Source organism: Papio anubis, chromosome 18, assembly GCF_008728515.1.
Source record: "Papio anubis isolate 15944 chromosome 18, Panubis1.0, whole genome shotgun sequence".
In the NCBI taxonomy this organism is placed as follows: Eukaryota; Metazoa; Chordata; class Mammalia; order Primates; family Cercopithecidae; genus Papio; species Papio anubis.
In genome coordinates, this window is record NC_044993.1 from 66,904,001 (window position 1) to 66,918,886 (window position 14,886).

At 40.4% G+C, this 14,886-nt stretch overlaps 1 protein-coding gene across 1 annotated transcript in view; it reads right to left on the reverse strand.

Annotated features, from left to right (window-relative positions):
- RBFOX1 (RNA binding fox-1 homolog 1) overlaps positions 1–14,886 on the reverse strand; it is a 2,483,424-nt gene that overhangs the window by 662,087 nt on the left and 1,806,451 nt on the right. The window contains 1 exon segment of the mRNA XM_031657938.1: positions 4,465–4,506. Within this exon segment, the coding sequence (XP_031513798.1) occupies positions 4,465–4,506 (42 nt within the window).

Genomic DNA, 14,886 nt, shown 5'->3' on the forward strand with positions numbered 1-14,886 from the left:
TCAGGGAAACAAAGGCTCCTGGGATCATATTATTTCTGTCTTACTTGTTTATTTGTCCATCTGTTGGTTCAGATGCTGGAGAGGTAAATGTTGATAACTGGATATGGTCACTGCACAACTATCACCATGACCTGTAGTGATGCTGGAACAAGCTGGTAAAAACAGCCCATAGAATCAGGAGTGATTCATGCACAGATTCCTTAGTGAGCTCCTGTGACCATCTCCCCAGAAGAATCCAGCCAATAATGTGAATTGCAAGCTCAGAAGAAGGCTCAGTCTAGTCTAGATTGACAAACCTTGGGATGGAGGAATGAACAAGTCCCCTGTTGTGTAGTTTGCATAACAACTGAGCAATGTGAGTAATCCCAATAGTTCTCTGAGAAGAGTGATCCTCCTGTTAGGAGTAACTGGCTGATGCCCTTCTCTTGGGAAGGGTAGGAGCCAGAAAGCTCATGGACAGCATATCTGAGCTGAGCTGGTAACTAAGGTACGATGCCTCATGCCTGCTGTCCACACCTAATGCTGAGGGGATATGAGCAAAGACTATATCCAGTGCAGTCCAAATTACACAAGGCAAAATACAAAGACAGTGCCAAGATGGGTAGAAAACTTAGGATATAGGTTAGGATGGGCGATGTGACCTGTGAGATTAAAGGCTGGCAGCAAAGCATCTGTGTCAAATTCCACAAACCAGAATTCACACAGTTGCTGAGCCCATATATGTAGGATGAAAGAGAGTAATGAAAAGTAATGACAGGAAACCAGCACCTTGACAAACACAGTGGACCCCTGTGGATTCCTTTTGTGGCAGACTCCACTTGGTAACTACTCTGGAGTGCATTTTCTCCTTCCTCCAGTTTAAGTAAATCCTGTTTATGTTCAGGTGACAATGTGCCTGATGCTGGAAATGAATCATAACTGCTGCAGCCAATCACTGAGATTCCAATTCACCTTGCCAGTGACTGATGTACAGATTGGCCAATGAGATCTAAGAAAAGGGCTGCAGTGACGAATTCTGGGAATTATTTTCCACCAATAAAATGCAAGAGCTGTGAAGGAGCCGCTCCTCCTCTCCTTCCTTCTGATGAGAGTGCTGCCCTGTGAGAAAGTGATATGGGGTAGATGGCAGCCATCTTGGAAGAAGGAAAGGCCAAGGGAAGTACAGGGATTCCAAACCACTGCCCTGATACCGAAAAGCCTTTGAATCCAACCTGGAACTGGGAGGTGGAGAGTTATTTATTTTTGTAAATAACTCTTAGCTTTTCTGTAACTCACAGATAATAGCATCTTAACTGATAATACTGATATGATTTCAAGAGTATCTCCTACAACCAAAAATGTTTTGTAGTCACCTGAGTTAGAAAAAAGTTGTATATTATATTGAACTCTTTGTATTTCACCTTTGCACATTAAAGGCTATGAGAAGTCCTGCAGTTAAAAAACAAAAACATTTCCGCTTTTTTTTTTTAACATGGTATTTCCTAAAATTAATCATATAATCGTTTTAAAGACTTCTTAATATTTTCAAGATACTAAGCACTTCACAGAGTCTGTTTTGGAAAAATTAACTTAGGCTTCGTGAGAAAAAGAAAGGAGATCCTAAGACCAAGTATAGGATACGCCAATTCCTACACAGCTTGGATGAGCACAAAACAGAAATGGCAGCTTTATCTTTCTGCATCATCTGCTATTTCCAGGAGGCCAAGGAAAAGGAATAAATTTTACAACTATCCACTTATATCCCTGAATTCTGACAACAGAATGCACTAATGAAGGACCCTCAACGTGGTAACACGGCCTCAGTCCTAGTCATCTGGATAGCAAATCTGGAAATACATTTTGATTGCTGCACTTAGGACACATTCTAATTGTGGCTTGCAGACAGTTATCCTTCAACGATGTGATAACTAAATAGATTTCTATTTTTCTTCCACACTCTTTCTAAGAAAGCAAAAGGAGATTAAGGAAAATGCATTGCATTGAGATGGACAGGTATTTACATTTCAGTTCTAAATTTCTTTCAGAAATCCTTAAAAAATGCCCCCCTCAGGCCTTGCGCAGTGGCTCACACCTGTAATCCCAGCACTTTGGGGGGCCAAGGCAGGCAGATCACAGGGTCAGGAGATCGAGACCATCCTGGCCAACATGGTGAAACCCCACCTCTGCCAAAAATACCAAAAAAAAAAAAAAAAATTAGCTGGGCGTGGTGGCACGTGCCTGTAATCCCAGCTACTCTGGAGGCTGAGGCTGAGGTGATTGCTTAAACCAGAGTCAGAGGGGTTGCAGTGAGCCGAGATTGCACCACTGCATTCCAGCCTGGCAAAAGAAAGGACAGAGTTCCTTTCTTTTTTAAAATCCTGTAATAAAAGGAAGTTTTTCTTTTTGAAGTGATTGGAGGGGCTCTTAAAGACACAGATGTGAAAGGAAAAGAGGGAGAGAGGAAAGGAGGAAGAAAAAGAGATGGAAAGACAGAGAACAAAAATGAAGAGGACAGAAGAAAATATCTACAGATGAGATAGCTACCAGTACTTAATCACACTGGGGGTCTCCCAGAGGGAGCTGGACACCTGAGTCACGTGGGAAGGGAAAACTCCATTGCACTCTCTTTGGTAGTATTTAAATTTTGAACCCTATATATGTGTGCTCTATCCAATCAAATGTGCCATCTATCAATTCAAAACATTAATTCATTTAAAAAGCAAAAACAGTGACCACAAAAGTAACAACAAACAAAGCACTGGTTCCTGATATTAGAGATGGGGCTACTGGAGCCTCACTGGGGACTAATGTAAATGAACCATTATGTTAATATCAAGCCACTCCCTGCATTTATGTAACAGAGAGGGGAAGACTCCATTCTTGAACCTAACCGCGCCCCTGTCGACAATGAAGTCATCAATGAGAAATAATCCCTTAAAATGCAAATAAACCCTTCATTACCTACTGTGTCCTTAACTTGCCAGGCAAGTGCCATTTGCAATAGAGATTTCAAGATTATCTTAATTCTCAGGAATTTATCAGGGACTCCTGGAGACAAAGGCACATATTTCTCTTTATCTAGCTCTGACCTAGTTCTGGCCATCGTCCCCATCCAAACAGCAAGAGAAATCTGAAGTTGTAATACATTATTTAATAGGATGAACCACTAATTCAGACTGCAGGAAAAAAAAAAAAAAAAGGCAGTAAGAGAGTTCAGAAAAGCTTAAAACGTCTTGAAGTCTGTTCCATGAAGGAAAGGGTCACAACTAATGTTGGCACAGGTACTTGAAGGAAAGTAGGTAGAGAGGGCCATACTGAGATAGTACATAAATATGCATAAAAGAAACAGAAAACCTTAACTCGCTTTCTTGGTTTCATGCACCTGGATTCTGTTATTTTACCCAAGTACTTGACAAACCTGATGCCAACAGCAACTGTCAGACGCAAGCAACTCTACAAATTATTGCCATCATGACACTATCATTAGGTAAATGCTCTGAAGTTACAGGGCAGTGTACAAAGGTATTAGGCCTGTCTGATACATTATTCTTATTTATTAGACACCTTTGGGCACAGTGGTTTCCCGACGCCAAATCACACTGTTGTGGTTTTAAAAGCAGCATATTTCTCTAATTTTTATAACAATTTGAAAACATGGCTACAAGGCACATTGTCCAGTAAAAACTGCCAACTTCCATTAGTGACATGAAAGATAGACCAATCATAATTTGAATCTCATCCACCGAAAACATGAATTCATTTAAAAGAAAACAAATGGGGAGAAATCTCATCGTTTCTAAAAATGCCATCCCCATACCAAGAAGAATGTCCACTGAGACGCGATGAAAGCAGAACAATGTCACCAAGCTCCATTTATAACCAAACACTCCCTCCACATCTGGGGAATACTCCTTACACCGATATACCTGAGCACCAAGACAGTTTCATTTTTAAGTGGGGAAATAGAATATGAGGTTTAAAATGTTGTCTCCCTCTCCCATATACACAAATATCACTAAAACCAAGAGGTCTATAGATAACACAAATTCTCCTAGAAAACGCCCTTGACATATTCCTTGCTCACCCACCCCAGTCAACAGCCAAAGAGCATTTTAGCCACTCAGCAAACAGCCTGGTATCCATATTAAGAAGGCAGCAAGCCATCCTTTTGACCTTTGTTATTACTTAGACCTCGTGTTGTACATAAAAAGACTACAATGATGTCAAACAAATTCCAGAAGAGAAGTATTTATTGCTGAAACTAAATCAAAAAATCTATATCTACTATAATGGCACTTCAAAAGAAGATATACTGTATTTACCAGCTCAATCAATACTAAATTAGCTGGGATAAATATTTTCAACTCTACCAGTCTTAAGATGAAGTCTGTTATTTAGAATCCGTGCCTTGGGAGAGACAAGGAAATTTTTGCTTATCACACAAAAATGAGAATCAGGAAGCATTTTACAAGCAGGTGCACCTACCCTTAGCTGCTCTCTTTCACAATTCATCTGTTGTCTTGAAACCTACAAAGAAGAGAAAACGAAGGGGAAAAGTCAGAAGGCTCTGCATCAGAAAAACATGAAAGAAAACAGAAAGTTACTTTTAATTACTCAGCTCAAAGAAAACCCATAATTAATTAATTATGTATTTAATTTTTCTTTAGGGCTACATAGCTCAAGCCTCACATAGCTCAAGCCTCACTTAGAGTTCAATTGTGTTATTCAGAAGCACAGCTAGGATACGTCAGAGACTGGAAAGGGGATTAGGAGAGAGGTGTAGGAGAATGTGTGGGAGGCAGCATCTGCCTGGGATAAGGGCAGCTCCCCTCTCGTCAAGAAACCCCCCACCCTTTGCCCTGAAAACCTCGGCTTGCCCTATCTCACAGGTGCAGGAATTCCTCCATAAAGGTCCACTCGAGATGGTTGGATAAGTCAGTGGAAAACACACAGTCTTCTCTGATGTTTAGGGCCAGCAGTGTCAGCTACATGCCTTGACAACTGTTCTAATCTGATGGTAGTAAGTCCCCATAGGATTGTACTGGGGAGAATTCTGAGGTCAATCCTTCTATCAGAGAAAGAAACCCCGGTGGGTTTCTACTTTCAACTATCAGATAGAAAAATGAGTGTTAGCAATACATATGCCCTGCATTAATTATCTTTGCCCTGCTGACATGTTTTACTTAATGTCCAAGGATGCTTCTTTAGAGTGGCCATATAACTTATTATCCAAACAAGAAAACATAGGTGGGTTAAGAGGGGTGGGTGGAGTGGTATTACACGATTATGCTAAGAACACAGATAAAAAGTAACACACACAAGGAAATTTGAGATATATGGTCATTCTGTCATCAGGAGGTAGTAGACTCCACTGTGAACTAAAATAATTTAGGCCGAAATAAAATTTAGGTCTTTATTCACCTTTATTCTGTATCTTTCCAGTATTTTTTTTTTTTTAACCAATGAAACAACTCCCGACTTCCAGCACCAGACAATATACTGTAAGTTTTTGAAACTTTTACGAAGGGATATGGAGGTTTAGGAACCTTTTGATGTATATTTTACGCATTTTGTACAGAAAGTTTCTTTTGACTTTTTCTAAAACAAAAAGAAGAATCTTTACTTAAGGAATGCACCAGAGCCCAAAAATCTAAAATCAGTGCTTTTCTATGCCCTTTTACCCAGAAATATTACAACTAAGAGTAGCTCTTAAGAAAATAGACAGAGAGGCACACAAATGTTTACTTCCATGTCAATTAACAACAGCATTATTTATGAAAAAAATTATGATGTGTGATAATGGGAAAATTAAAAACATAGTATACTGATAGTGTAGCATAACATGTATCATTGAGAAACAAAGTTTTAAATATAGAGATCTGAAAAATGCTTAAAAGACACCATTTAGTTTTTAAGAAAAGAAACCACAGAAATATACAATATTAGGGTTCCTATCTTGTGTTAAATATACAGTGAAACAGATCATTAAAGAAAGGGAAAGAAGGCTGGGCGCGGTTACTCATGCTTGTAATTCCAGCACTTTGGGAGGCCAAGACGAGTGGATCACCTGAGGTCAGGAGTTCAAGACCAGCCTGGCCAATATGGTGAGATCCCAACTCTACTAAAAATACCAAAATGAGCTGGGTGGGGTGTTGGGTGCCTGTAATCCCAGCTACTTGGGAGGCTGAGGCAGGAGAATCGCTTGACCCCGTGAGGCAGAGGTTGCAGTGAGCTAAGATCCCACCATTAGACCCCAGCCTGGGCAACAAGAGCAAAACTCCGTCTTGAAAGAAAAAGAAAAAAAAAGATAAAAGTAAAGGAAGAAAAAGAAACTAAAGAAGAAAAGACTAGGACAAATACTCCAAAAAACTATAAAAGAAACTGGTACAATTCTATAAACATCCCCCCCCCCAAAAAAAAAACCACATTGAATTATACACCTGAAATAGGTGCCTTTATATTATGTAAATTATGTCTCCATAAACTGTTAAAAGATGAAGTGGGGAAAATTCATTGAGAACGGAGAGCAAATTAACAGTTGCCAGAGGACTGGGTTAATGGAAAAGGAGGAGTGACTGCTTAATGGATATGAGGTGTCTATTTGGGGTGATTAAAATGTTCTCAAACTGGATAATATTTGTACAACATTGTGAGTTTACTTAAATGCCAGTAAAATGTATACTGTAAAATGGTGAAAATGGTAAATTTTATTTTACGTGTGTCTTAGCACAATAAAATAAATGAAGTAGGTAGTGAGGTTTCGGTTCTTGATGAGATGGAGAGAAAACAATCCATCCTGCTTCCCCGACTGAACGCAGAGAGGAAATCTGTATAGAATGCATGGGGCAGCTATTCGAGATCTCCGAAAATTAAATAGCAGCAAGTAGAGGGGGAAACAAAACGACCAAAATTTAAAGTACCACCAGATAAGTGGTGAATTACCACCTCCCACCACCAATACCCCTCAGTGTGGGTGCAAGGAAGCCAAGAGCTGAAAGACTCAGGAGAAGCACTCTGGTTTTGTCTTGAGAAACAAGATACAGGAATCTTAATGCTCAAATAGGGAAAATCCCCATTGTTCTTTTTTTTATTATTCTTTCTTTTTAAAAGTTTATCTGTCCTCTTATGCTGCAGTCTCCAGGCAATCTCAGGGTAGTGTTCCTGTATAAACAACAGTGGCAAGTGGGGCGGCTGCAGACACTTAACATCTACGACTGCGGTCCCAAGAGGTTGGGCAAACAACTACCACCTCCCATTGCTTTTCTTTATTTCCTCTCTTCTCTCGACACATGGCCCTAAATGCAGACTCAGATGACAAGCATGTGAACAGAAAAATGAAAAACAAACAAACAAAATACCACCAGCTTTCTGGGTGGAGGACAAAAAATGGGGAACCCTAGAAAACAAGTATTACTTTGAAGATCCTGGAGAGAAAATAATGGGGGAAAATCACCCTCATACGGTATTTTTTTTACAAACTCTTGCACTCACCTCTTTGCTCATGTCTGTATCTGACCCTAAAAAGTTTCCATAAGCTTTGATAATTGAACTAAGGAACAGATTACTGCCCACGTCCCAGACTTGATACGTACATGGGAGACACCCAACAGAACTGATATTGGAAACAAATCCACAGAAGAAAAGCAAGAGCTTTCAGCCTGAAACCAGCAAGATTGATTGCTTACTAAAACAAACATATCAACAACTTCCATGGGATTTAAACAAGGCCTAGAGTCTCTTAACACAATATTCAGTATACCCAGGATACAAACCGAAATGACTTAGCATACAAAGAACCAGGAAAATCTAAACTTGCATGGGAAAAGACATTCACAGACACCAACATCCAGATAGCAAAGATGTTGCAATTATCAAATAAAAACTTTAAAGAAGCTGTTACACAACTGCTCCAAAGAGTAAGAAAAAACACACTGAAAATAAATGAAAAAAAAGAAATGGACAGTGTTAGCAAAGAAACGAAAGATGTAAAGAACCAAAAGGAGCCGGGCGCAGTGGCTCATGCCTGTAATCCCAGAATTTTGGGAGGCTGAGGCGGGGGATCATGAGGTCAGGAGATCAAGACCATCCTGGTTAATATGATGAAACTCCGTCTCTACTAAAATTACAAAAATAAAATTAGCTGGGTATGGTGGCGGGTATCTGTAGTCCCAGCTACTAGGAAGGCGGAGGCAGAAGAATCGCTCGAACCTGGGAGGCGGAAGTTGCAGTGAGCCATCATCGCGCCACTGCACTCTAGTCTGGGAGACAGAGCCAGACTCTGTCTCAAAAAAAAAAAAAAAAAAAAAAACCAAAAGGAAATTTTACTACCGTAAAAATAACCAAAATCTCGGACTGGGCACGGTGGCTCATGCCTGTAATCCCACAATTTTGGGAAGCCATGGAGGGCGGATCACCTAAGGTCAGGAATTCGAGATCAGCCTGGTCAACATGGTAAAACCCCTTCTTTACTAAAAATACAAAAATGAGTGGGGCGTGGTGGCAGGCACCTGTAAGCCCAGCCTCAGGAAGCTGAGGCAGGAGAATCACTTGAACCCGGGAGGCAGAGGTGGCAGTGAGCTGAGATCGTGCCACTGCAGTCCTGCCTGGGCTATAAAAGTGAGACTTCGTCTCAACAAAATTAATTAATTAAATAAAATGGAATAAAATAAAATCTCACTGAATGTGTCCAAATACAGAATGAAGACAACAGAAGAAAAAGAAGTAAACTTGAGTACATAAAAAATATCCAATCTAAACATAGAGGAAAAAAAAATGTAAGACAAAAAAAAAAAAAAAAGGGAAACTCGGGCCGGGCAGGGTGGCTCACGCCTGTAATCCCAGTACTTTGGGAGGCCGAAGCAAGCGAATCACGAGGTCAGGAGATCGAGACCATCCTGGCTAACACGGTGAAACCTATCTCTACTAAAAATACAAAAAATTACCCGGGCAAGGTGGAGGGCACCTGTGGTCCCAGCTACTCGGGAGGCTGAGGCAGAAGAATGGCGTGAACCCGGGAGGCGGAGCTTGCAGTGAGCGGAGATCGCACCACTGCACCCCAGCCTGGGTGAAAAAGCAAGACTCTGTCTCAAAAAAAAAAAAAAAAAAAAAAGAGAAACTCAGGGACTGGGAAACAAATATCAAAAGGTACAACATTTCATGTTACTGGAATTCTAGAATATAAGGATCAAGAGTTCACTGCAGAAAAAACATGCTAAGAAATAATGGCTGAAAACTTCCTACATTTGACAAAAGATATAAACACAGTTTCAAGAAACTAAGAGTTAAAATCAATGAAATCCACAACCACATATATCATTATCACATTGGTACAGCCTAAAATTAAAACACACTGAAAACAGCCAGAAAAACAATGCAATACTTGTAAAGACCCAACAATTCAAATAACTATGGATTTAAAACAAAATTCAAAGTAAACAAAACAGACAAATGAAAATCCAGAGAGATCGGCAAAAAGTAGCACCCAGTTATTTAAATACTGAAAAAATAGGCCGGGCGCAGGGGCTCACGCCTGTAATCCCAGCACTTTGGAAGGCCGAGGCGGGCGGATCACAAGGTCAGGAGATCGAGACCATCCTGGCTAACACGGTGAAACCCCGTCTCTACTGAAAATACAAAAAATTAGCTGGACACGGTGGTGGGCACCTGTAGTCCCAGTTACTCGGGAGGCTGAGGCAGGAGAATGGCGTGAACCCGGGAGGCGTAGCTTGCAGTGAGCCGAGATTGCACCACTGTACCCCAGCTTGGGGACAGAGCGAGACTCTGTCTCAAAAACAAACACACACACAAACAAAAGAACTGAGAAAATAACTGTCAACTGAGAATACTAAATCCAATGAAAATATCCTTTAGAAATGAAAGTGAAATATGAAGGTAACTAAGCAAATTCACTGCAGATGGACCTGCTCTAAAATAATCACTATAGAAAGTTTTCCAGTTAAAGAAAATATGATACGTGAAGGAAACTTCAAACAACAAGAAAAGAAGTGCTGGAAATGGAAAGGGTAAACATATGGGTAAATGTTAATAGGTGACTGTACTCTTGAGTTCATTAAAATATGTTTAATATCTTAAAGCAAAAAATAAAAAAAAAAAAAGGCAGGGGCAGGGGGAAATGCATGAAGAGCTTTTCAATTTATGGATATACAATACACAAGATAAACAAAACATAGGCTGGGCGCAGTGGCTCATGCCTGTAATCCCAGCACTTTGGAAGGCCGAGGCAGGCAGATCACCTGAGATCAGGAGTTCAACACAAGCCTGGTCAACACAGCAAAACTCTGTCTCTACTAAAAATACAAAAATTAGCTGGGCATGATGGCATGTGCTTATAATCCCAACTACTTGGGAGGCTGAGGTAGGAGAATCGCTTGAAACCAAGAGACGGAGGTTGCAGTGAGCCAAGATCACGCCATTGCACACAGAGTAAGACTGTCCCCTGCGCTCCAAAAAAAAAAAAAAAAAAGATAAACGAAACATAAAGACTAAAGAAAAAGAGACATACATGGTGATAAGTTTTCTTTATTATCTCCCATCTTTATTGAGGCACAATTAAAAAATAAAAATTATATATATTTAAGGTGTTCAACTTGGTATTTTAATGGATGTATAAATTGTAAAAACAATCACGAGAGTCAAGCTAATTAACATGGGTGATAACGTTTCTGTGTTCCAATTAAAGAGGCAAAATACTGAGTCTTGTAGACTGAGAGAAAGATATGTGTTATAATACCACCTTTAAGAAAACCTATAAAAAGTGATATGCCCAGAACAAATAATGTTAGAGTAACTGGATGTGCACCCACACACACACCCCCCTTTACCTAAACCTCACACTTTATACGAAAATTAACTCAAAAGGGAACACGTATCTATGTGTAAAATATAAAAGTAATGGCCAATGCAGCTAAAGACTGAGGGCAATGCTTCCTTCTTAATGCTTTTCTGTAGTTTTCAAATTATCCTTTGTAACATGCAGGACATTAATAATCAGAAAGTATTTTAATATCAGTACCTTGCAGAAATACAGGTGTTTTTAAAAAATGTACAGTAATAGTGATAGCATTGATTTTCCTTAATTAATAAAAAGTTTATCTTGGCTGGGCATGGTGGCTCACGCCTGTAATCCCAGCACTTTGGGAGGTCGAGGTGGGCAGATCACCTGAGGTCAGGAGTTCCAGAAGAGGCTGGCCAACATGGTAGAACTCCATCTCTACTAAAAATACAAAAAAAAAAAAAAAAAAAAATTAGCCAGATGTGGTGGCACACACCTGTAGTTCCCAGCTACTCGGGAGGCTGAGACAAGAGAATCGCTTAAACCTGGGCAGTAGAGGTAGGCAGTGAACCAGGATCGCGCCACTGTACTCCAGCCTGAGGGAAAAAAGCGAGACTCTGTCTCACACTATTAAAAAAAAAAAAAGTGTATCTTATAACTAGATTAGTATTTTTAACATCTGCCTTCAAATATTACAAGGATTTGCCAGACTCACAGGAGCACAATGTTGACACTGAAGGAACCAGGTGGCCTGCTGACCTCTGACCTGTGCCTTGTGAAGTGGCACCACACGATCATATTCCTATTGCAGACAATGTCAAATGCAAAATCCAACAGTAGCCAAGGAAATAGCTTTGCTGCCCTTCAAATGAAGCCGAATAAGGAAAATGAGATTTGGGAATAACAAAAAGGACATTTCAAGTAATCTCCATAGTAGACGTATTTGTTTTTGCTGTGTTTATTTTTCCCTGCACAGCATCCCATATTGTTTTGCTTATATTCTAGTGATAATATCCAGCTTCTTTTTTCGGGTCATGCACCTGTTCCATTTCATAAATAATTAAGAAACTGGATGCCACCACTACCACCATACTCCACCCACCGCCAACCCCTTTGTTTGGAAGTGTGAGTCTGGCCAATTTGAGTCAATTCAGTGACATACACATCTCATGAGTAAGGTGGCCAGTGACCTCCCCTCCTTTAAGTAGCGAGCATCAAATGTAGATCCATGCTTTCCTCACATCTTCCCTGAAGACAGAGCTGTCCACTGCGCAAAATGGCAGAGTCCCATCACGTGTTGTGCGTTTCGGCTGCAGCCTTGCTCATCAAACAGCATCCCAAACAGGGTGTAACAATGCTCGGAAGACTAAGTTATTGCTGCAACTAATGAGGCTCTTTAAAAAATTTCCCCATAACCATTATGGGAGAGGCTCAGGGTGCGGGGATTGGGGGGGCGGTTGGAAAAAGGCACCTGTAACTCCCTACAGTCTGTGATGAAGAAAGACCCTACCTGTGCACTCTTTAAAAGCCAGCCTTGAAACATATCTTAAATGTACACTTCATCAAATGTCATTTCATTTGGAAACTAACATGTGATATTTTTTTTCTCCCATGGCAGTAATGCACAAAACCAATATATTTTATGGCCTAAATGAAAAAAAAGGGAAGTGGAAGGTCGGGCACTGCTCCTTTAAGATGCTTCCAGAATCAAATACCACTCTCGAAAGGGCTGCCAAGTAAGCACTTATGAAAGGTTAGAAACTGAAGCAATAAACTTCAGCATGAGACCCTTTGCTCTCCTGGTTGAGTGGGATGTTTAATAGCAGGGATTCATCTTCCCCATCTCCTATCTTCATTTAGCCAACAGGGCCAAAGACGCTTTCTCACACTCAGCGTTTTTCATCCTTCTCCTGACTTTGAGTTCTCTCTTATCAGTTCTTCCCGCTTTATTCTGACCCTATTTCCAGTCTGATTTTCTCTCCCACACATCAGACTGGCTCTGCAAGAACTAGAACTGAGTCTTCCTTTTCTCGAGATGAGTATGATGTTGGAATCCACTTGTTTACTCATCCATCCTTGCATATATATCCATTTACCCACACACATACACACTCATACCCACACATGAATATATATGTACACATATATCTCAAGCACCTTCTGGATGTCAGACACTGTCCTAGGTGCCAGGAATACAATAGCAAAGAAGGCTGCTGGAGCTATTGTCTAGGTGGGGAAAAAGATGAGTCTATGGATAATTACAATACAGAGAACATTTGTACAGTGAAAGTACAAGAGGTACTCACAGTGCATAGGAGGTGGCCAAACTTGTATTAGAGAATTGAGAAAGGTGTTAGTGTATTTTGTTTGGTTGTTTTTGTTTTGTCTTTTAGACAATGTATCCAGGGAAAGAATGAAAAAAATATATATTTGGAGGAAAGGAGCGGGGATGTGTGGAAAGCTCAGTGAGATTATGGAAGTGCAATAACTGAATATGGCAAAAGAGTCAAGTGCAAGAGGGAATTGGTGAGAGATTAACTTGAACTGGGGAAAATAGGAGTCAAAAGAAATATACGACACACAATAAATAAATGGATAAACAGATGTGCATGTTTTCATGTCCACAATAATAGAATGGAAAATCCAGTTTTCAGGACAATTGTGAATCACTTAGAAGGAAAGCACTGGACAAGTTTAGCAGCATAGAACTCAATAAATCAAATCAATTGGTAGCTGTGAGTATTTCTCAGTGTTGCTGTTTTTGTAATCATTATAAATTCTTCTGAAACAAGATGGCATTTTCCTATAAACACACGTCTCCAAGTACCTAAGGTGAGCCCCGCAGTTTGCCTTTTCCTTGATGCATTTCAGGATTATCATACACATTTGAGATGTGTACTCTGGGTACTAACTGCCTAGCACTGTGCTAATGAAAGAGGATGTGTATCTAAGTGACACCTCATACATTTTAAAGGATGAGTTCGTGTCCTTTGTAGGGACATGGATAGAGCTGGAAACCATCATTCTCAGCAAACTATCACAAGAACAGAAAACCAAACACCGCATGTTCTCACTCATAGGTGGGAATTGAACAATGAGATCACTTGGACACAGGAAGGCAAACATCATACACCAGGGTCTATTGTGGGGAGGGGGAGGGGTAGGGATAGCATTAGAAGATATACCTAATGTAAATGATGAGTTATGGGTGCAGCACACCAACATGGCACATGTATACATATGTAACAAACCTGCACATTGTGCACATGTACCCTAGAACTTAAAGTATAATAATAATAATAAAAGAAATTCTTAGTGAAACTCAAAAAAATGTATAAAATAAATGACACATTGTACATTTTATTTAAAAAAGACAGGGGAGGAGTGATGAATAAAATAAAGATGATGATACAGGGTCATATGTGATAGAAAAGAAAACAATAGGGTTCCAGGGCTGCTCAAAGGAGAGGCAGCAGCCCAGCCTGCTGAAGGAGGAAAGCAGTGCAGGAGACATCAGTCAGGTGTTTCTGGACATGAGACCCTCGATGTAGCCCTTACTGAGTAAATAGGAGTTGAGCAGGCGGACCTCCCCAAGGATACAGAAACAAGATACTGTGAATGGCACAGTCAAAAGTTGGACAAAGTAAGGGAGAACACCAGATTGGGGTGTGGAGGGTGGAAGCGAAGGTACTTTGGGATTACATAACATAGGTTTTGCTCAATTTTAACTATGCTGCTAGGAAAGTAATTGTTTTAATCACTTTATTTATTTATTTAGTTTTATTTATTTATTTTTGAGACAAAGTCTTCCTCTGTCACCCAGGCTGGAGTGCAGTGGTGCAATCTTGGCTCACTGCAACCTCCATCTCCCAAGTTCAAGCTATTCTCCCACCTCAGCCTCCCAAGTACCTGGGATTCCAGGTGCGCGCCACCACACCCGGCTAATTTTTGTATTTTTAGTAGAAATGGGGTTTTGCCATGTTGGCCAGGCTGGTCTCGAACTCCCGATCTCAAATGATCCACCCGCCTGGGCCTCCCAAACTGCTGGGATTACAGATGTGAGCCACTGCGCCTGGCCTTAATCACTTTTTGCTGAAATAAATTTCACACTAACA